The 20,584-nt window shown below is 41.7% G+C and overlaps 1 protein-coding gene across 2 annotated transcripts in view; it reads left to right on the plus strand.

Annotated features, from left to right (window-relative positions):
* The window catches only part of CLPX (caseinolytic mitochondrial matrix peptidase chaperone subunit X), a 38,156-nt gene that overhangs the window by 13,699 nt on the left and 3,873 nt on the right, over window positions 1-20,584 (plus strand). The window contains exons 4-13 of one of the 2 annotated variants that reach the window (XM_084817446.1): window positions 5,320-5,474; window positions 6,181-6,340; window positions 8,362-8,403; window positions 9,729-9,905; window positions 11,882-12,046; window positions 12,359-12,447; window positions 14,970-15,134; window positions 17,075-17,374; window positions 17,663-17,755; window positions 19,465-19,571. In XM_084817446.1, coding sequence (XP_084673572.1) covers window positions 5,320-5,474; window positions 6,181-6,340; window positions 8,362-8,403; window positions 9,729-9,905; window positions 11,882-12,046; window positions 12,359-12,447; window positions 14,970-15,134; window positions 17,075-17,374; window positions 17,663-17,755; window positions 19,465-19,571 — 1,453 coding nt within the window. The remainder of the gene's footprint in view (window positions 1-5,319; window positions 5,475-6,180; window positions 6,341-8,361; window positions 8,404-9,728; window positions 9,906-11,881; window positions 12,047-12,358; window positions 12,448-14,969; window positions 15,135-17,074; window positions 17,375-17,662; window positions 17,756-19,464; window positions 19,572-20,584) is intronic. The other variant, XM_084817447.1, reaches the window with a different exon arrangement.

The raw sequence follows: 20,584 nt of genomic DNA on the forward strand, positions 1-20,584 counted from the left end.
TTCCCAACCCACAGTACCTCTGTCTTGTCTGGTTTTAAGTTTCATCATGTTCACCCTCATGCATCCCGAAACAATCTCCAGACACTAGTTCAAGAGTTCCACAGCCACCCTGGGATATGCAGATGGAAACGAGAGGTAGAGCTGAGTGTCATCCGCATGCTGATGACATTTCAGCCCAAACCTCCTAATGACTTCCCCCAGTTGTTTCACGTAGATGTGGATGGATCAGTTATATCCTGCCCCACCCCCGGCAACTAAATTGTTGTGTAGAACCGGATCTCATTGTCATAACATTTCCACTGTTCAATCATCCCATGGTATTAATTAAACAACAAAATAGAAAATGTGATTTTTGAGGAGATAATTATTGTGCCTTAAAACAAAATAAAAAATCCAATTACTCTTGGCAGTTCTTACTGCTTTTCCTCTACCTTTGTAATTCAATAACAGTGACAAAATACAAGAATCTAAGTTGTGCAACAAGGCAGCAGGAAATCTGAAGCCCCGTATGAGTATGTTTTCAGCAGCATGTTTAAAATAGTTTTAGAAATAAACTGAAAATATCAGAAGGGGCCAGTTGGTGAATGCACTATTTGAAAATGTGTTGCTGAATAATATGTCTTCTGTCCTGAGGGAATGTCCCTGGACCCTCATAAGCATCTTCAAAGTTAATTCTATATTGGGAGGCACATGTAAAGGCACGGTGGTGTAAGATTTCTTCTTGGAAACCAGAAAGCAATTGCTTTCCTCCTCCTGTTAGAGGCTTTAGGCTCCTGGATCTTGTTACACTTCCCCTGCCCAAAACCTCTTCCAACATACTAGTGTCCCGGGAGTCAGTTTGGGCCATTTGAGATCTGGCATGCAGGATTATGGGAGTATTTACTGCTCACTCAGTATGAGCAGTTGCAGGTGGGGACCTTTTGCCTCTTGGATTCAGAGTGATAAAGATGAGATCAAGCCCACAGATGAGATCAAGCTTAGAGTAATACTGACTAGATCATTATATTTGCTTAATAACTTGCCATCAATGTTTTTCTTTTTATAAAAGCCCTTTTAGACACGTAAAAGAAAAACCACATGTTGATCCTTTGTATTTTTGGAATCTCTTGTAAAACTGGAGTTTAAAACCTTGCTGAAATAAGGATGGATGGATGGATGGATAAATAGATACAGACACACGCACGCACACACAATTAAACAAAGTTAAGTTTAAACGTTATTTTGTAAATGAAGTAGCTGATAGGTGCTCTGCTTTAGAAGATAAATTGAAGCACACAAATAAATCTCTAAGCCAGTGGTCTCCAAATTTTTTTGATCACTCACCCCTATCAGTAAAAAATGTTTGAGCATGAACCCCCAATATATGTATATTGTGTATAAATGACACGTACTACCGTACTAATATTTTGTACATTATTTTTTATCCATTTTTATTGTGAATTTCAACAAAACAAACAACATATTCTAAAACCCTCAATTTCGAATTATTACAATATTCTAGAAAGAGGGCAAAAATAGGTTACACATAAACTTCAGTAAAAGCAGACCAAATATCTGCATATAGGTCCATTTGCAAGTTCCGATATCGTAGTATTAGTCTTTTAGCAGCCAAAAGGGTGCAAAAAATCCATTTACGCTGACCATGTGTTATGTTACAAGAAGCAGGTAAATAATTTAAGAGAATATTTACATTAGTAAATATTAAAGAGCTTTCCAATACAAAATTTATCTGTACAATGACTTTCTCCCAAAAGGAAGCGGCCATTGGGCATTTCCAAAACTCATGAATAAATGAAGCATTGACTGCATTACACCTCCAACAATTAGCCAAATTTGACAAACCGTTATTAAAAAGACATTGTGGCACCCAATAGACCCGAAACAAAAGTTTTTGCTGGATAACGCATAACTGAAGATCTGTTGAGATGTCCGATACAGACGCCAAAACGGCAGTCCGTTGATTGAACAATATAGGACGTTCCAATTCCCTCTTCCATTCCTGCTGTAAACCACTTGTATCATATTTATTCATTGATAATAATATTTATAAACATGAATCATAGGTCGATACATGTGATCAGGTTCAGTGAGTATTTCCAGTAGTAAAGTAGACCCCAAAGCAGTAAAAGCAGCAGGACCAAATCTAGATACCAACAAATGTTTCAATTGCAAGTACTGCCATTCCACTGTAGCAGGCAAATCAAATTGATCTCGCAAAGGTGAAAATAGGAAGAACTCATCATCAACCCCCACTAATTGATCCAGGGTAAAGATCATTTTATCTGTCCAGGTCTGCCATAAAAACATTTTCTTGGCAATTCTTAAATCTGGATTTCCCCATAAAGTCAATTTAGCATGGGAAAATGGGTCAAACTGTAATTGATGTGGCATTATATGCCAGACTTCCCTAACTGCCAAAACTGTGGGAGGAGCTCTGTCTGCCTGAGTATGCCGAGAACCTAATGCCATCCATTTAAAGAGAGGCTCCAGACAAGAAGATTCCAATACTGGCCGAGGTGGAAAATCTAAGTGGAGAAGACCAAAATTTAGTACAAGTCAGCAAATAGGCCCAATGATAGATAGCTAAATCCAGAAAACCAAACCCGCCTTCATTAATTGGAAGTTGCATCCTTTTCAAATATATTCTTTGTAATTATGTACATTATAAAACATACACAAAAAATAGAAATTAAAGGATGAGGTAGAGATGAAATAAACAATATTTTTTAAATTATTTATTTATTAATGGTACAAAATCCTTTTTCCTCTCACTAAAAAAATTATTAATATATATTGAGAACAATGTGGTTGAATATGCTTCATTATTTTTGAAGATTTTGGTTTAATACTTTGTGGTACAGCAATTCAAAGATCTGGTTCTGAATTCAGTTTATTTCAATACTTTGCCACAGCTGAGAAAGACACCTCAGAAAGATACATAGATCCAAATGAAAGAAGTGCATCGTTGGCTACGCTAGGGATGGACGAAAGGGACTTACCTTGTCCTGCAGCTTGCTTCACGGTGGGGGGGAGGCGCTTCGCTTCCCCCCCGAAGTTCAGCTGAGGGGGGGGAGGCGGCCCGCCTCGCCCGGCCAAAATTCAGGCCGGGGAGGAGCGCCCCGTCTTCCTGGCCGCGAAAAAAAAAAAGTAAAGTAAAAAAACACACACACACCCCCGTGATAGGCTACGTAACAATTTACGTAGCCTATCACGGCTAGATTTCCAAAGTCAGCCATGATAGGCTATGTAAATCGTCACGTAGCCTATCACGGGTGACTTTGAAAAAAAAAAAAAAAGCGCGTACGCAAATGGCGGCACCCATGGGGTGATAGGCCGTGATAGGCTACGTAAATCATTACGTAGCCTATCACGGGTGTTTTGTTTTGTTTTTTACTTTCCTTTTTTATTTTGCAATGGCGGTGGCGGCAGCCGGTCAGAAGACCGGCCGCCGCCGCTGCCCCTGCCGAAACGCCGCCGGGACCCACCGCTGAAAGGGACATTCGCACAAGGTAAGTCCCATCCGGGGGGGGGGGGCGGCGGAGAATTTCTCCCAACAATTTCGGGGGGCCGAATGCGTTGGCATTCAGCCTCCCGGAGATTCGTGGAGAAATTCTCCGCCATCCCTAGGCTACGCTGACTAAATAATTATATTATTTTTCAGTCCCATCCACCAATTATGCAAACGTTTTGAAATTCAGCTAGTAAACTTCCATATTCCCTGATGTCAATCAGTTGTTCTTGCAAACTAATTGGAAGGCGATGCATTTTAATATTTTTAACAAATGGGTTCAAAACCCACTGAAACTCTTTATTTGGAAGACTTTTAAACAAGTTAGAAAATTCCATTTTCAGGTTTTTAAAGTATGCAGATATGAGAGTTTTTATAGGTGACAGACATCGTTTTCAGCAACAAAATCACATACCGATAGAACCATTTCCCAACGTCCATTTTCAAAATGTTCTCTCCATAGCATGAGTCTCTTTCGAAAAGCAGTTACTCATTGTTAAAATGTCACCTTTACCTTGAAGGGACAGATTAAGCGTGTTTATTTGTTCAAAAATATCTGCTAGGTACTACTGACAACCACTCATCATCACAGAAAAGGTCAGCAAATTTGGAACAAATTTGCTCCCCTTCGGCAGGATGGCAGCTGCTCCAGTGCCACAGCCAAGCAAGCAACTGCACCTTCCTCTGCCACGCCTGGCAGAGACTTGGCACAGTTGCTCTTGGGGCCACAGCAGAGGCAGGATAGGACCAGAGCCAAGAGAGAAATGCTGTGGAGCTTCCCTCTCGGCTCCCATCCCATTTTGCTGCTGCTAGGGATGTACGAAAGTCACTTACCTTTTCGACGGGGTGATTCGCGGTGGGGGAAGGCGCTCCGCACCTCCCCCTGAAATCCTAATCCGGCCGGCCCTGCTCCACGGAGATTCCGTGGAGCCGCTGGCCGGGGCCGCCTGCAGCCAGACATCCGGCCGCTGGGCATCCTGCAGGAAAAAAAACAAAACAGCGTACGCAAATGGCAGCGGCTATGGCGGCCGTCATTTGTGTTCCTTTTTTTCCGCTGTTTTAGCCTATGTAAATATTTATGTAAGCTATTACGGTGAAAAAAAAGGGGCAATGCAAATAGCGTAGTGGGCGCCATTTGTGTTCCTTTTTCCCCCCACCGTTTTAGCCTACGTAAATATTTACGTAGGCTAAAACAGCGAAAAAAAGGGAACACAAATGGCAGCTGCCGTAGCTGCCACCATTTGCGTACACTGTGTTTTGTTTTTTTTTAGCTTGCCGTGATAGGCTACGTAAATACTTAAATACAAGTATTTACTTGTATTTAAGTAAATACTTAAGTCCCTGCGTTAGCCGTGATAGGCGACGTAATTATTTACGTAGCCTATCACAGCTATGATGAGGAAGTGAATGGTGGCCGCGCTGTGGCCACCATTTGCCAGTCAGCGCAGACGGCAGCAGGTAAGTGCTCTGTTTTGCACGCCTTTCGTGGGGGGGGCTTCATTCCGCCACGGATTTCGGGGGGCCGAATGCACTGGCGGAATTCTCTGACATCCCTAGCTGCTGCCAACATTGCACACCATGGCAGCTCGTTGGGGCAGCAGAAGGCTGCTCAATTATCAGGCAGCTTGCCCACCCCAATGGATCATCTTGCACACCCTCTGGGGAGCACGCATCCCACTTTGGAGACCACTGCTCTAAACCATTCAAATTGGTCTGTCAGTATGACTCACATTAATCCACTCTAGCTGAATGGTCAATCACTTGTGAGACCGACACTTAACTTTCTCTCTTTTTTTTAATGGTCCTTGCAGCTTCTACCCGCTTTGTGAAATGTGAAAAATGCCACCACTTCTTTGTTGTGTTGTCAGAAGCAGACTCCAAAAAGAGCATCATTAAAGAACCAGAGTCAGCAGCCGAAGCTGTGAAGTTGGCCTTCCAACAGAAGCCACCACCTCCACCCAAAAAAGTACAGTGTCTTAATTTAATTGGATTTCAGCTGTTTGTTAGGAGAAGGGCTGTTGCTCAGTGATATAGCACATGCTTTGCATGCAGAAGGTCCCAGGTTTGATCCCCAATACCTCCAGGTAGGGCAAGGAAAAGTCCTGCCTGAAATCCTGGAGAGCCTTTGCTGCCAGTCACTGTCAACAGTGCTAGGCTAGATGGACCCATGGTCTGACTTAGTATAAGGCAGCTTCCTATGTTGTGCTGTGGCCCTCTTGCACATTCCTTTTAATTTTTGTTTAATGTCTAGAATGCACCTTGTCAGCCTAAAGATAAAGGAAGGTTACAGTTTTGCTATTCTGTTTCTGCAGCGTCCCACAAATTTCTGTTTCATAGGTTTTATTTGTCCTCTCAAATTTCCTTAAAGGTATAATACTCTATGGGGAGGGAAACCTTTGGAATGCCCCCTCTAGCAACAGGGCTCTTGATGCAGTTCACATGTATGAGCCCTCAGACACTTCTTAAACCGTAAGAGCTCACTATCTTAAAAGCTGTGGGGGAAGAGACTCTCATCTTTTGATAAAGGCTCACCTGCAAACTCTGTAATGGCCCCTTAGCTGTGGAGTCTTCCATCATCTCACTAGAAGTGAGTTTTAATTGATCATCTGTATTAACTAAGCACCGTCTGATATTGAGGATTTGTTGGCTTCCCCCCACCCCACCCCCGCCAGATCTATAACTACCTCGACAAGTATGTTGTTGGCCAGTGTTTTGCCAAGAAGGTGCTTTCGGTTGCTGTGTACAATCATTATAAGAGAATCTACAACAATATCCCTGCCAATTTGAGACAACAAGCTGAAGTTGAAAAGCAAAACTCCTTAACGCCAAGAGGTTTGTATATCTTTTTATGATGCATGTGCAAATTGCCTGGCACTGTCATTCATGCTGTTTTCTTGTGTGATCCTGGTGCAACTGGCAGTTAAATAGTATGGATCCTATTTTAATTTTAGCATTGGTGGTTTGCCTATACCAACAGATCATTGGCACCCAAAATTATTTCCTAGTTTCTGCTGGAATTTTTGCATGAACCCAGCTGTGTTTTGCTTTGTTCATTTAAAGCATTTTTATCTCTCTTCAGTCGAAAAGGTTTCCAAAGCAGCTTTCATATAGTTGATAAAAGAAGATAGTCCCTGCCCACAGGCTTACAATCTAAAAGACACAACACGAAAGGAAAAAAAAGGATGGGGAGGGAAGAGGGAAAAAGCAAACTCGGGCACCAGTTCTTAAAGTTAAATTGTAGTTCCTACAAAGACCAGCTGGAATGGAAAATGTTTGAGGAGAGAAAGAGCCCAATGAATTATTATTATTTGTTGCATTTCTATACCACCCCATAGCCAAAGTTCTCTGGGTGGTTTACGGCAGAGCTGATGGAGTGGCCCTGCTTCCCATCTTCCTCTACCTGATGGAGATACTTCTCTCTCTCTTTTCAGAAAGGTGACTTTTATTTAGATATGTGTAGTAAATTTGTACCTTAGTAGTCAGTGCATGAAAACTGAACGGTGGAATTCTCTCAGGTAGTGGGGTTGAACAAATTATCTTCATTTAAGGAGCCTTTGGATCAGAATGTTAAATAGGCCAATGTATTCTTACTAGCCAGACAGTTCAGTTAAACTTTATTGCTTTTGGCCATCAGGCATAACAAAGTACATAGAGCCAAGGCCAAAGGAGTAATTCATTATCGGCGGGACACTCTTGCTATTATTAGCAAGTAAATATAGACCAATAAAAACATTCAGCCACAAGGAAAGACAAACAAGAATGCAGTAATGAGTAGTATGCATGGAACAAGTTAAATAATTTAACCCTCCTGTGATTTGTGGGGAGGGAGGTCACTTTACTAATCCAGTATCAGTGTAATTAAACTCTAATTAATTCACGTTTTTGAAAAATGTGATTATTTTTGACAATAAAACTAAATGTTTAAAATGTATTAAGGTTTCTTACTTTAGGACAGGAGTGTGTGTACAGGTCTGTAAAGACCCCAATATTAACATTCCTGTGCAGTCTCAGACGTCCTGCTGTAATACCTTACTGGGACTCTCATGTCACATTGCAAGCTGTTTTTGAAATTCAGTAAAGTTTCAAAAGCAATTGCATTATGATTTAACCAAAAAAGGTCAAACATTCTATTGGTTCATAAGACAAGTGCCTGATCCATTTAATGCTGTTAAATATCAGTAAAGTTCATTCAGAGTAGAAATTTTCTGTAGTAGAGATGAGCACTATTCACTTTGTTTCTGAAATAGGATTAAATGGGTACTCTTACAAATATCTGATACTTAGATGTGGCTTTTTATTATTATTTATTACATTTCTATAAGATATTATTACTACATTTCTATAATGTACATTTCTACAATAGCTGAAGCTCTCTGGGCAGTTTACAAAAATTAAAAACATAAAAATACAATATACAGAGATTAAAAACCATTTACATAAAAACACATGGCTTTTTAAAGGAGTTTAATGTCTGAGGTTGTAGTCCTGTGCTCATTAACCTGGGAACACGTCCCTTTGAACTTTGCAGCTTTCTTCTGAATGGACATATGTAGAATTGCATTGTAAGTGTAGGGTTTTTGTAGCATTTGTTTTTCTATTCCGTAAATGTTTATCTTACTCTTTGACATAACTGTTTTAATACAGGCTTTTATTCTTTGTCTGTCTTTCCTTTTTTGAAAAGATCAGAAATGGGAGAGGCTATTAAATTACGAACACTTGCTGATGTGGCTTTTTTCTTGTTGGAAGTGAAACCTATGCTCCATAAACCTGTATTCAGAAGAGGGCAAGAGGTGAAGAAAATGTAATGCTTTTTAATCTCTATATTGTATTACTGTTTTCATCCTCTCTCTTAGAATTAGAAATAAGAAGACGGGAGGATGAGTACAGATTTACAAGTAAGTTGTCTCTCCTCATGTCCTCCTCTGTAATATCTTTTCTGAATTTAACCATGAGCAGCATTTTAATTGTGACTCTGTGGTAACAGTAGGACAAATCCGGCTTGCATCCATTTCGTAAATAGCCACTTGGGCTTAGTTCTCACTGAGGTAGTGGTAAACCTGTGTGTAGGCTTTACCACTTCAGGCTGCAGGTGGGGCAAATTGTGGCAGAATGCTCCCTCATGGGAAAAGATTCCTACACATAATGAACTAACATGTAAGAAGGCCAGGCTGGAACCCTTCCGTTTGACTTATAGTTTTTTGTGTGTGAGGAAATATTTTTTGGATGGAGGCACATTTAGTCATGTGATCCTCTACTTTAGTCTGAAGCGATACAATCCAGACACAAGTTTACCACCTCAGTGAGAGACCTTTCTGTTCTTGGGAGTGTGTTATGTGATCAGAATTTGGTCCTGTATTCCACTGTGGGTGGAAGCCAGATCCTACAGAATTCCATCTGATATGAACAGTGGCTGGGATCCAAAGTGCCCTTTTATATGCATGTCTGAAGTGTTTCCAAGCAGGCAATAGTATTTCTCCTTCCTGCTGCTGTCCTTCATATCACATTGGATGCTGCTACAGTCCCCCAAATTGTGAAGGACTAGAGTGGGAGAGGACCTTGAAAAGCCATAGTGTATGCTGGAAGGCCATGCCTAGCTTTTGGGATCCAATATATTCCAAATGAAACCCTAAATTGCATTACATTAAAACAGTTGCTGGATGCAGTGAGTGTAAAGAATGACTTAAGTTGGTGTTACAAAATTACAAAAGAAACAAATGAGACGTCTCTGAAAGCCAGTTACATTCCTTTCTTGGTGGGTCTGAATGAAAAGGAATGGGGAAAGGTTCTTGCCAGTAGTATTCAATCAATTCTGGATAGTCGTTTCACAATCATTTGTATTAACTATCTGACTTTTAAAGATTTTTGCCCATTACTGTGGCACCTAAGCATTTTTAATTACCTCCAGAATAAATTTGTAGACTTATTTCGTAACACACAAATGTAATTATGGAAATTGAAGTTTCTTACTTCTCAATTTAAATAGAACCTTCCTGATATTATTCCAAAATATTTGTTGTAATCTCACTCCTCTAATGACATCGACTGTATGTTGCAATCGTGTCTTCGAATCCTATGATCTCTCATGATTTTCAGGTAGATGGAACAATACTTGCAATTGCATGAAAAACCTGTTAAACTGTGCATTTCCTGCAGGGTATCTCAAGCCTTTGTAAGTTGAGTTAATTTGATTCTCAAGTCAGAAATGTTTTGTAAATTTTAGAACTTCTCCAGATCGCTGGCATCAGTCCCCATGGCAACGCGTTAGGAGCATCAATGCAGCAACAAGTGAATCAACAGATGCCCCAGGAGAAGCGAGGAGGCGAAGTATTAGATTCAACTCACGATGACATAAAGCTTGAAAAAAGTAATATTTTGCTGCTTGGACCAACTGGCTCAGGTGTGTAGGGCACAGTGCTCTTTGCTTAAAGTTCAGATAGACTGTTAAGTAAAGTTAGCTTAAAATGTAAATGAAATAAAGGGAGATATAGAGGTGTACAAAATTATGCATGGTGTGGAGAAAGTGGGTAGGGAGACATTTTTCTCCCTCTAAGATAATACTAGAACCCAGTGGGGTCATCCCATGAAACTGCAAGGTGGGATATTTCAGACAGATAAAAGGAAGTACTTTCTCCACACAGTGCATAGTTAAAACTATGGAATTCACTTCCACAAGATGTAGTGATGGCCACCAATTTGGATGGCTTTAAAAGGAGATAGGACAAATTCATGGAGGATACAGCTATCAGGGGCTACATGCTACCTCCGGTATCAGAGACAGTATGCTTAGGTAGACCAGTTGCTGGGGAACATGGGTGGGAGGGTGCTGCGGCACTCATGTCCTGCTTGTGGGTTTGCCATGGGCAGCTGGTTGGCCACTATGTGAACAGAATACTGGACTAAATGGACCCTTGGTCTGATCCACCATGGCTCTTCTTGTGTTCTTAAATAAAGTGATAATGTTTAAGCAAAACTCTAGGGAAACATAGGATCCAAAGATTGCCAAGATGCATCCTTTAAATGGGCCTGGTATATTGGGCAGGGTAGCTAGCTTTTCCTGCCAACCTAGCAGTTCGAAAGCAAGAAATTGCAAGTAGATAAATAGGTACCGCCTCGGTGGGAAAGGTAACAGCGTTCCGTGCACCTTGGTGTTCAGTCATGCCGGCCATATGACCACGGAAGCGTCTTTGGACAGCATTGGCTCTTTGGTTTAGAAACGGGGATGAGCACCGCACCCTAGAGTCGGACATGACTGGCTGGGGACACCTTTACCTTTTACCTTTTTTTTAGCTAGCTTTGAAGTTGAACAAGATTCTTCTTAAGGCAAGAACACAGAGAGCAGTTGTTGTCTCTGCCTCACATAGAGTTCTGCACAACTTGTTGCTACCCTTACCCTAACAATTCTACTCAGTTCAATTTTTAGATCCCGGCTGTCTTTTTAACCAAGGAAAACTACAGGGATTGTTCCAAACTGCAACATGCTGTCTGTATTTTGAGTATACAGCAAAGACTTCTGTGTTTTTTTGTTCAGTGTTCTTCAGTTTCTGTAACAAAGATCATGCTATCTCTTTTAAAGCGTTCTGTCTGAACACATCTTGTTCCTAGACCAAAATAGAATTTGCTCACCTAAGAGCCGATTATGAATTTAATACACAGAGCCTGTGAGCCATGTGACATGGGGATTTAACCATTTTCCAGTTAATGATAAATGAGTATGTCATGGCCGGCTAATGAGGGAAGAGGGATTCACCTATGTGCTAACATATATATTGCCACATCTAGCTTTGTGTGTGTGTGTGTGTGTAATGTAAACTAGGTGTTGATAATGCCTTAACCTGCTTTTCAAGGAAAATGCAAATAAACTAATGGACTTTGTATCACACCCTGCATATTAACAAGGAAAATTGTTATGGTCTCTTTATTTTATCCTGACACACTTCCTTTGGACTACTCACATTATTTAAAAATGTAACGGTAGGATTGGAGTAGTTTATAAAAAATGTAATGAACGTAGATTTGAATTATGTGCAACTTGATTGGGTTAAAATAGCACAGGCTCCCCCCCCCCCGGTGCTCTCCAGATGGCTGGGGCTGATGGGAGTTGCAGTGCAAAACATCTAGAGGGCAGCAGGTTGGGAAAGGTTGGAATTGCAGTATTCCTTAAGTACCTGCTAGTTGTATAATAACACCAGTAGATGAAGAACTATTGCCATGTCAAGTTACCTGAATTTCTCAATATGTTCAAGTTTTTCCTGCTGGTACAAAAGCAGAGCACACTGTTAATTCTTTACTGGTGAAAATAATATTTAAATTGTATTTAAAAGCCAATTCTGTGATTAATTTGTTAATAACAGATTTTTCTAAACTAAAACCTAGGTAAAACCCTGCTGGCTCAGACTCTGGCTAAATGCCTGGATGTCCCTTTTGCAATCTGTGATTGTACCACTTTGACTCAAGCTGGCTACGTGGGTGAAGATATCGAGTCTGTCATTGCAAAACTACTGCAGGATGCAAACTACAATGTAGAAAAAGCTCAGCAAGGTAAAACTGGGTCCTCCCTGCACCCTCGATCCCTCCCATAAGTGCAACTAAAGAATGTAGTCAGTCACCCCTTTGGAATCCAGATTACTTAGGGAGCCCACATTAGCATGGTAGTATACAGCCTTGCATACCTTTTCATTTATTCTCTGTACTATTCGGCCTGTTCTTTCATACAAAGTGTATGTAATAGGCAGCATTTCATAATATTGTCACAGAAACTTGTTCTGTTTTATAAAATGGCCTTCACTGTGTACAAATTGTACTTCTCAAACAATCCAAATTCTCCTCACATTAATTGCCTCTAATTCACAGGAATTGTTTTCTTGGATGAGGTGGATAAGATTGGCAGTGTGCCAGGCATTCATCAGTTGCGGGATGTGGGAGGAGAAGGAGTTCAGCAAGTGAGTATTGAGAGCTTTGCATCTCACATAGTGAAGCCTTTTTAGAAATTATGGCGCTCTAGATACTGTCCTGGTTCACACGTAATATAACACAATTCACCCGTGGTTGGTCAGGGCCACATGGGAGCAAGGAATCATGCTGTCTCCCACCTGCCCACTTCTTCCACTTTGCATTTGGTTTATAAAACAACTCAGGAATGGGGTTGTCATTACATGTGAACCACGTTACTGTCTTCCTCTGCTTTTTGAGATTAGAATTGTATTTATTTCCCTGAGGGCTGGCTAAGACAATATCTTCTGTCAGGTACATGTGAAAGAAGAAATACAGGAAGGAGGATGTGGCTGCTACACCATACGTTGGGGCTGCTGAAATTCATAAGTTTTATATTCTTAATTTTCACATAGCTGAAAACCACAGGATCTGCATCGCTGCCACCCACCACTTCTCCTGCTTCAAGCATTCCCTATGGAACTCCTCTTCCCAGCAGCCTCATGTCTCCTGCCACTGTGCACCTCTGTTCCTCCCGGTGCTGACAGATTTTCCCCATTGCACTGATTCCACCTCCTGGCAGCCTCCACTGCCATTGTTTATTGCGCTCTCTTGCTCCAGCCACCTTCAACTGGCGCACCTTTCCTGGCTATCTCAGGCTGCCTCATATTCCCAGGGATCCCTTGCTTCCCCTCCCTCCCCCTGCCCCCATGCGTGACATTGTTGCTGCCTTCATCTTCTGAGCTTCCTTTTTGCCAGCGTCTCTCTGTGTCTGCACTCACGGGGGGGGGGGGGGGCGCGCTCCTTCTCATTTTTTGGTTTGCATTCTTGAGAGGCTCAGGTGTTGCATGACTGCTGTGTTACTTTTTTGACCTTGATGCAGTCTGATCCTAACTACACCTGCCAGCAAAGCTTCCCAGCTCAGGCTTTTAAACAAGCTTCAGGAACTCAGTTGTATTTAAAAAGCCTCAAAGGAAAGTTCTCAAAGGAAATGCAAGCATTAGAAGCCCCCAAATTCTTCCCTGGTTTGAATTAAAATCTGAAACAAGAGAATCCCGCAAAGGGACTCTCTGCGTGCTTTTGCCACCCCTAATTTTCTCAGAGGCAGTTCTTCAAAGCAGCCCCTTAGGCAAAGCAGTAGAGAAACGTTTCCATTGCTTTGATAGAGGGCTGATTTGAAAAGCTACCCTCAGGAAAACTGTGGGGAGGGGCAAGAGCTCACCCTTGTAGGGGACCTTGTGCATAGCATTGAGTACGAGCAAGCTAAGCAGGAATATGGAGTGTGCTGTTGTACTTAAAAAGAGCATTGTAGAGCTGGGGAAGGTGCAGAGAGCACAACCAAAATGATCAAGGGACTGGAGCAACTCACCTGTGAGGAAAGGACACAGCATTGAGGGCTTTTAATTTGGGAGGCGGTGGAAAAAGGTAAGGGGGAACACGATTTGTTGTTCAGTCGTGTCCGACTCTTCGTGACCCCATGGACCATAGCACGCCAGGCCTTCCTGTCCTGCGCTCTCTCCCGGAGCATGCTCAAGTCTATATTCATTGCATCAGTGATGCTATCTAGCCATCTCATTCTCTGCCGTCCCCTTCTCCTTTTGCCTTCAGTCTTTCCCAGCATCAGGGTCTTTTCCAGAGAGTTTTCTCTTCGCGTTAGGTGGCCAAAATATTTGAGCTTCAGCTTCAGTATCTGTCCTTCCAATGAGCACTCAGGGTTGATTTCCTTTAGGATTGACTGATTTGACCTCCTTGAAGTCCAGGGGACTCGTAAGAGTCTTCTCCAGCACCACAGTTCGAAAGCATCAATTCTTTGGCGCTCAGCCTTCCTTATAGGAAGCCTTATAGCCTTCCTTATGGCTCTCACAGCCATACATTACTACTGGGAAAACCATAGCTTTGTTTATACGGACCTTTGTTGGCAAGGTGATTCTCTGCTTCTTACTATGCTGTCTAGGTGTGCCATAGCTTTCCTCCCAAGGAGCAAGCGTCTTCTAATTTCATAGCTACAGTCACCATCTGCGGTGATCTTGGAGCCCAAGAAAATAAAATCTGTCTCTGCTTCCATTTCTTCCCCTTCTATATGCCTGTGCCACAGTGATAAAACTGTGCATTAAGTTTTTCTCTTTCATAATATTAGAACACAGGGTCATCCAGTGAACGGGGGTGGGGGGGTGTTCAGGACAGACAAAAAGAAGCACTTCCTCACGTAGCACATATTTAAACTATGGAACTTGCAAGCACAAGATATAGTGATTGCCACCAACTTGGACAGCTTTAAGAGGGGATGAGACACATTCATTGACAATGAGGCTATCAATGACTACTAGCCATGATGGCCATCTATTTCCTACAGTATCGGAGGCAGTATGACCCTCAGTACCAATTCCTGGGGAACACAAGCAGGAGGTGCTGTTGCACTCACATCCAGCTTGTGGACTTCCCACGGGCATCTGTTTGGCCACTGTGGGAACAGGATGGCCTTTAGTCTTGCGTTCTTAAACGTGAAAACATTGTTCATTCTTCTTTTACTTAGGGTTTGTTAAAGTTACTAGAAGGTACAATAGTGAATGTTCCAGAAAAGAATTCCCGCAAGTTACGTGGTGAGACTGTGCAGGTCGATACAACCAACATCCTCTTTGTAGCCTCTGGTGCTTTTAATGGTCTTGATAGAATCATCAGCCGGAGGAAAAATGAAAAGGTAAGGCAGCAGGAAATTAGAATTCAACATTTTAGCTGTACAAGATGCACTTGGTTTTAATTACTGATCATTAATTCTGCAAAGGAGCAGGGTCAGTGTGCTGTGAAAGGTCTGGGGGTGAGAGCTATGCATGTTGTTGCTGCCGGGGGCAGTCCTCAAGGGGTGACCCTTTGGACTCGATACAAGAGCAAGAGCACCACCCTGTTGGGCTCACGTGCGGGACATCATGGTGGGTAATGTTTTGAGTTTCCTCCTGGTAAGACGAGTAGTGCACCTCTGGGGAAGTGGTCTAGCTGAGAGCTAGGGGGCCGGTCAGCCCAAGTGAGAGGCAAGTGGCTGGCCACTGAACGGGGACTCCCTGGCATGCACCACGTGGGGAGGTGATCCTTATAATGGAGGTGCTTAATATAATTGTGGTGTCACATATTCCATTCTAGTGCTGCTGCTTTTAATAGATTTGAGTGATTTGTAATTTGTTTTATATGTGTTGTCTTTATCTGCTGCTGCCGTTGCTGTGAGTTAGATGAGTTTAAGCTTATTGAAACAAAATATTTCTAAATTAGTGTTATGCTGATATTTTGTTAAGTGGTTAATTGTTTAGATGAAATATTGTGATTTTTTATTTAACTGTTTTGGTAAGTTTAATATTAATTAAATAGGTTTATTTTTTGCTTTGCTTTTTTCATCTGTTTCTCTGTGTTAGCTGCTTTGAGCATTCTGCAGAAAGGAAAAGCAAGATGTAAATATTAAAATGGAAAGGTCCTGTATATGCAAATAAAATGGACTCTTAAAAAATCTGCTCTGTTTTATCAAAAGCCTTTTAACACAGAGACAGAAATTAAAATCTTTTATTTAAGAAAATGAAGATCTGAACATTAATGAACTATTGGATGTGAAGAGATGCTTAGGGGCACAACGAAATACTTTAAAAAAAAAAAGAATGGGAGAGGAAGAGCAAATCTTGAAGGCCCATGACCTTTTTGTGTTCTTATTTTACCTCAACCATCATTCTTGCATTTAGAATATACATAAAACAACTTGTATTTATATAATATTAGTTTGATCCTCTTAGGTCAATAACCAAAAAGGTCAAGCATACTTTTAAAATTAGGGATGTTGAACCTCTTTCAGCTTGAAGGCCAAATTCCATGTTCTTAACTAAGCCTTAGGAGAGGCATTTCAACCCTTTAGAATAGGGGAAAAACTGCAAAAAAGCCAGAAAACCACCAAATGATTGGTGGCCGGGGGAAAGGGGGCAGGGCCATTTAGGGACCCCAGGGGGGCAGGATTTGGCCCCTGGGCCTGAAGTTCTGCACCCCTATTCAAAACAATATGATTGGTTTATCTAGCACATGATTATACTTTTTTATTGCCAGTGTAAAACATGACTTTTAAATTGGAGATCCCATATGGCCATCTCTCTCCAAAGAGCACTTTCAAGCATTAGCAAATGGTCATGTATTATGTAAGAAGGCCATGTGCTCTACCCCATTGAATGTACTATGCTGTGAAAGATTTTAGTATTTCTGTTGATGATAATACTTCATTGGGAAAGCTAAACATCAGAGCAGGCCTGCAGTGGTTTCATTGCCTGGAGAATTAAAAGAGCGACGACTTGTGCTTACAGGGGCTACAGTGTTGGTTTCCAGTATGGAAAACCAGGGTTCAAATCCCACTGAGAATCTCATAGACAAGTCATTCAGCATAACCTACCTGTCTGGGTTATTCAGTGGCTAAAATGCCACTCTAAGCTCCTTGTGGAAAGAGTGGGACAGATGTGTAACAAATAGTACTTCACATTTTTAAAATGGTTTTTCGGTAACAAGCTGGTCACGAATTCTACCATGTATTGTTGTATCTGTAGTCACATGCAGTATATCTTTATATAAAGAAAAACTGTAAATGTGGCTGTCTTAAATGCTGAAAATTTTGTCTTGCAGTATCTCGGCTTCGGAACTCCATCAAATCTGGGTAAAGGCAGAAGAGCAGCTGCAGCTGCAGACCTGGCTAATTTAGGTGGAGAGTCCAGCACACAGCAAGATATGGAAGAAAAAGATCGCTTGCTACGGCACGTTGAAGCACGAGATCTTATTGAATTTGGCATGATCCCAGAGTTTGTGGGGCGCTTGCCAGTGGTGGTTCCCCTGCACAGCCTTGATGAGAAAACCCTTGTACGGATTCTTACTGAGCCCCGGAATGCTGTGATTCCCCAATACCAAGCATTGTTCAGCATGGACAAGGTTTGATAGCTTTTCTTTTGCTCCATGAGACTGTTCAGAGCGTTTCCATGCTATAGCATTCATTTCCAGGAGAGCAGGACTCTCTCACTCAGCCACATTAAAGCAGTGGATCGATTTTAAATGGCCTCTAAAGATACATATGAACAGTACCTTGCTCAAAATCCAGAGAATAAACTATTTAGAATTTTTTAAAAGTGTCTGAAGCGTAAGAGAAATTCCCATGGGGAAAAAACAAATGTTGGAAGATGAAATATCTAGCAAAGTGTAATGTTGTTTTATGTTTTCCAGTGTGAATTGAATGTTACTGAGGATGCCCTAAAGGCAATAGCCAGGTTGGCTCTAGACCGCAAGACGGGCGCTAGAGGTCTTCGATCTATAATGGTAAGATCTATAATGGCCTCTCCTCATTGTTGTTAATCACCTAAAATGTAGCCATTGGTTTTCCATGTAAAAATTCCATTAGCTGCATTGGGGATGAATGTAGGTTCACAAGAGAGATTTGAGAAATTGGATCACCAGTAGATTAGGCAACCTTGTTAAAACAAAAAACAACTTTGAAAATACTCTCATCAGGGAGAAAGTTTCCAGCCTATCCCTCTCCTGATGTACTAGTTTTCTGTGTCCAGGAAAACCTTTTCCATAAGGGAACATCTCAACTTGCAAACCCTCGCCAGTCTGAAGTGGTAGAGTCCCAATGAGATTGTGCCACATGATAATTCTAAATGTGTGAATCAGCTCTAAGAAGAGAGACAGAAAGAGCAAAACAAAGTCTGTCGATGGAGTAACAAAGACGGGATGAGATTAATGGGTAGCAAAAAGCCTGGAGAAGCAAAGGTTTGCACAAGAAGTGTCTGAAGCAGAATGTGGAGGCATAGTTGCATTATAGAAGTTTTCTTGCATATGTATGTGTCATTTAAATAAATGGGAGCAGCGCAAGAGCATCTGTTTTCTTGTGTAGCTTCTGTGCAAACCCATCTTCTTGAGTAGGGTTTGCACAAGAGTATAGTTTGCCCCTAAGTCATACCTGTTTGGCTTATACTCTGCCACTTGTTTCATTTTCCAAAATCTTCCACTCTGAAGCAGCTGTCTCACATTGCCTTGCAGTGGGGCCATTTCTTGTTTTTAAGGTGGGGTTAGAACGAGGCAGCTTCACAGGTGAGGGGACTTCAGGTTGGGGAAGCAGCTTTATAAGACAACTGGAAAGTGTCTTACCTTGAAATCCCAGATTATAAAGCTTTCAGACTATGTTTAGACTAGGGATGTACGAAAGTCACTTACCTTTTCAACAAGGCAATTCGCGGTGGGGGGGAGGCGCTCCGCACCTCCCCTCGAAATCCTTCTCCAGCCAGCTCTGCTCCGTGGAGGTTCTGCAGAGCCGCCGACCAGGGCCACCCGCAGCTGGAAATCCGGCCGCTGGGCAACTTCCTTCCGGAAGGAAAAAAAAAACAATGGCGTACGCAAATGGCGGCTACGGCGGCTGCCATTTGCGTTCCCTATTTTTCGCCATTTATCTTACGTAAACAATTATGTAGGTTAGAACGGTGAAAAATAAAGGAACGCAAATAGCACCCACTATGTTATTTGCGTTCCCCTTTTTTTCGCCATTTTATCTTACATAAATATTTATGTAAGATAAATCGGCGAAAAATAGGGAACACAAATGGCGGCCGCCATAGCCACTGCCATTTGCGTACGCCTTTTTTTTTTTTTAATTGGCTTGCCGTGATAGGCTACGTAAATACTTACATAGCCTATCACGGCAAAGACCAGGATGACAGTGGTGGCTGCGGCAGCCGGTCGAAAGACCAGCCGCTGCCACCGCCATCCAGAACATCTGCCCCAGGTAAGTCTCATCCCGGGGGGAATCCGTGGGGGGGCGGAGGGGCAGGTCTTTCCGCCACGGATTTCAGGGGGCCAAATGCCAGTGCATTCGGCCTCACTGAAATCCGTGGCAGAATTCTCCACCATCCCTAGTTTAGACACAGGAGTAGTCTTGGCACGTTATCTACTGCTAGGCGTGTCTTGGAGCAGGAACTGTGCAGATTGCTGTGAACAAAACCTTGATGACCATTCCATCCCCTACTTATTAGGAGAAGTTATTGCTGGAACCAATGTTTGAAGTACCGAATTCTGATATTGTATGTGTGGAAGTTGACAAAGATGTTGTGGAAGGAAAAAAAGACCCAGGATATATCAGGTAACGTTGGGTTTCCAACACTAGATTGGATTGGTTGCAGACGTAGACAAAACACTTTTCTCAATTAGGATCTTTTAGACAATGTAGTTTTAGATAATATTTTACTCTGTGGTTATGTTTTGTAGCTGCCTCTCACAGTAGGTGATTACTGAATATTTAATGCAGAGTTTGTATATGGAGACTACTAGTAAACGTTAACATTTTTATATTTTCATAATTAAGCATTCTGTGCAACACACTCAGTCATGCAAAATGTTTTTTTAATCTGTATCATTGGGATACATCCTACAAATATTTGTGCTCATTTGATACAATTCACCAGGGCTGTTTCCTGTGTGAAACATTGAAGCAGTTGGTAGTAAGTTTGTTTGAGGAGAGATTTCCCAGTAACATTTAGTGTGGGGTTTGTTTTTTAAAAAAAGAGGGATTGGTGTGTTTGCTTTTGTAATGGGATGTGGAAATCGAAGACTGCTTGTGCATTTGAAAGGGAATTCATTGGCCCATTGAAAGTCTTACCTAAAGCTCTTTGTTAAAGAGCAGTAGTAGTAACGTATTGCTAACCAATAAGCCTTGAAAGAGCACATATCTCCACTAGTGAACACCCTTTTTATTCAGAGCTAACCATAGGAGGTCAAGTCAAACCTCCTACTTCAAAGATTGAGTCCACTTTTGATATTTGTTTCTGGGTAAAGGTTACAAGAAATGAAAACCTTTAGCCTTTTCTTTATTTCATGGCATCTCAAAGTGAGGATCACAGAAATGTGAAACTTGGATGCAAAGGTCCAGTAAATTTGTTGTTGTTAAACAGCAGTCTCAGTTGTCATGTAGTAATGCTTTTAATAATAATAACTGTGTTATCCCACTCTTCTACTATAAGTATTCAGAGCGTCATACAACATAATCATGAAATCATGTCATACAATATGAGAGTTTAAGAAGCAATATGGTATGGGAATTGGTGTCAAAAATTCCACTGGGCTGACAAAAGCTCTTTGTGTGAGCACCTTTTTGGA

The sequence above is a fragment of the Heloderma suspectum genome, chromosome 11 (assembly GCF_057233095.1).
Source record: "Heloderma suspectum isolate Gila_16-S chromosome 11, 16-S_ref, whole genome shotgun sequence".
Taxonomy (NCBI): domain Eukaryota; kingdom Metazoa; phylum Chordata; class Lepidosauria; order Squamata; family Helodermatidae; genus Heloderma; species Heloderma suspectum.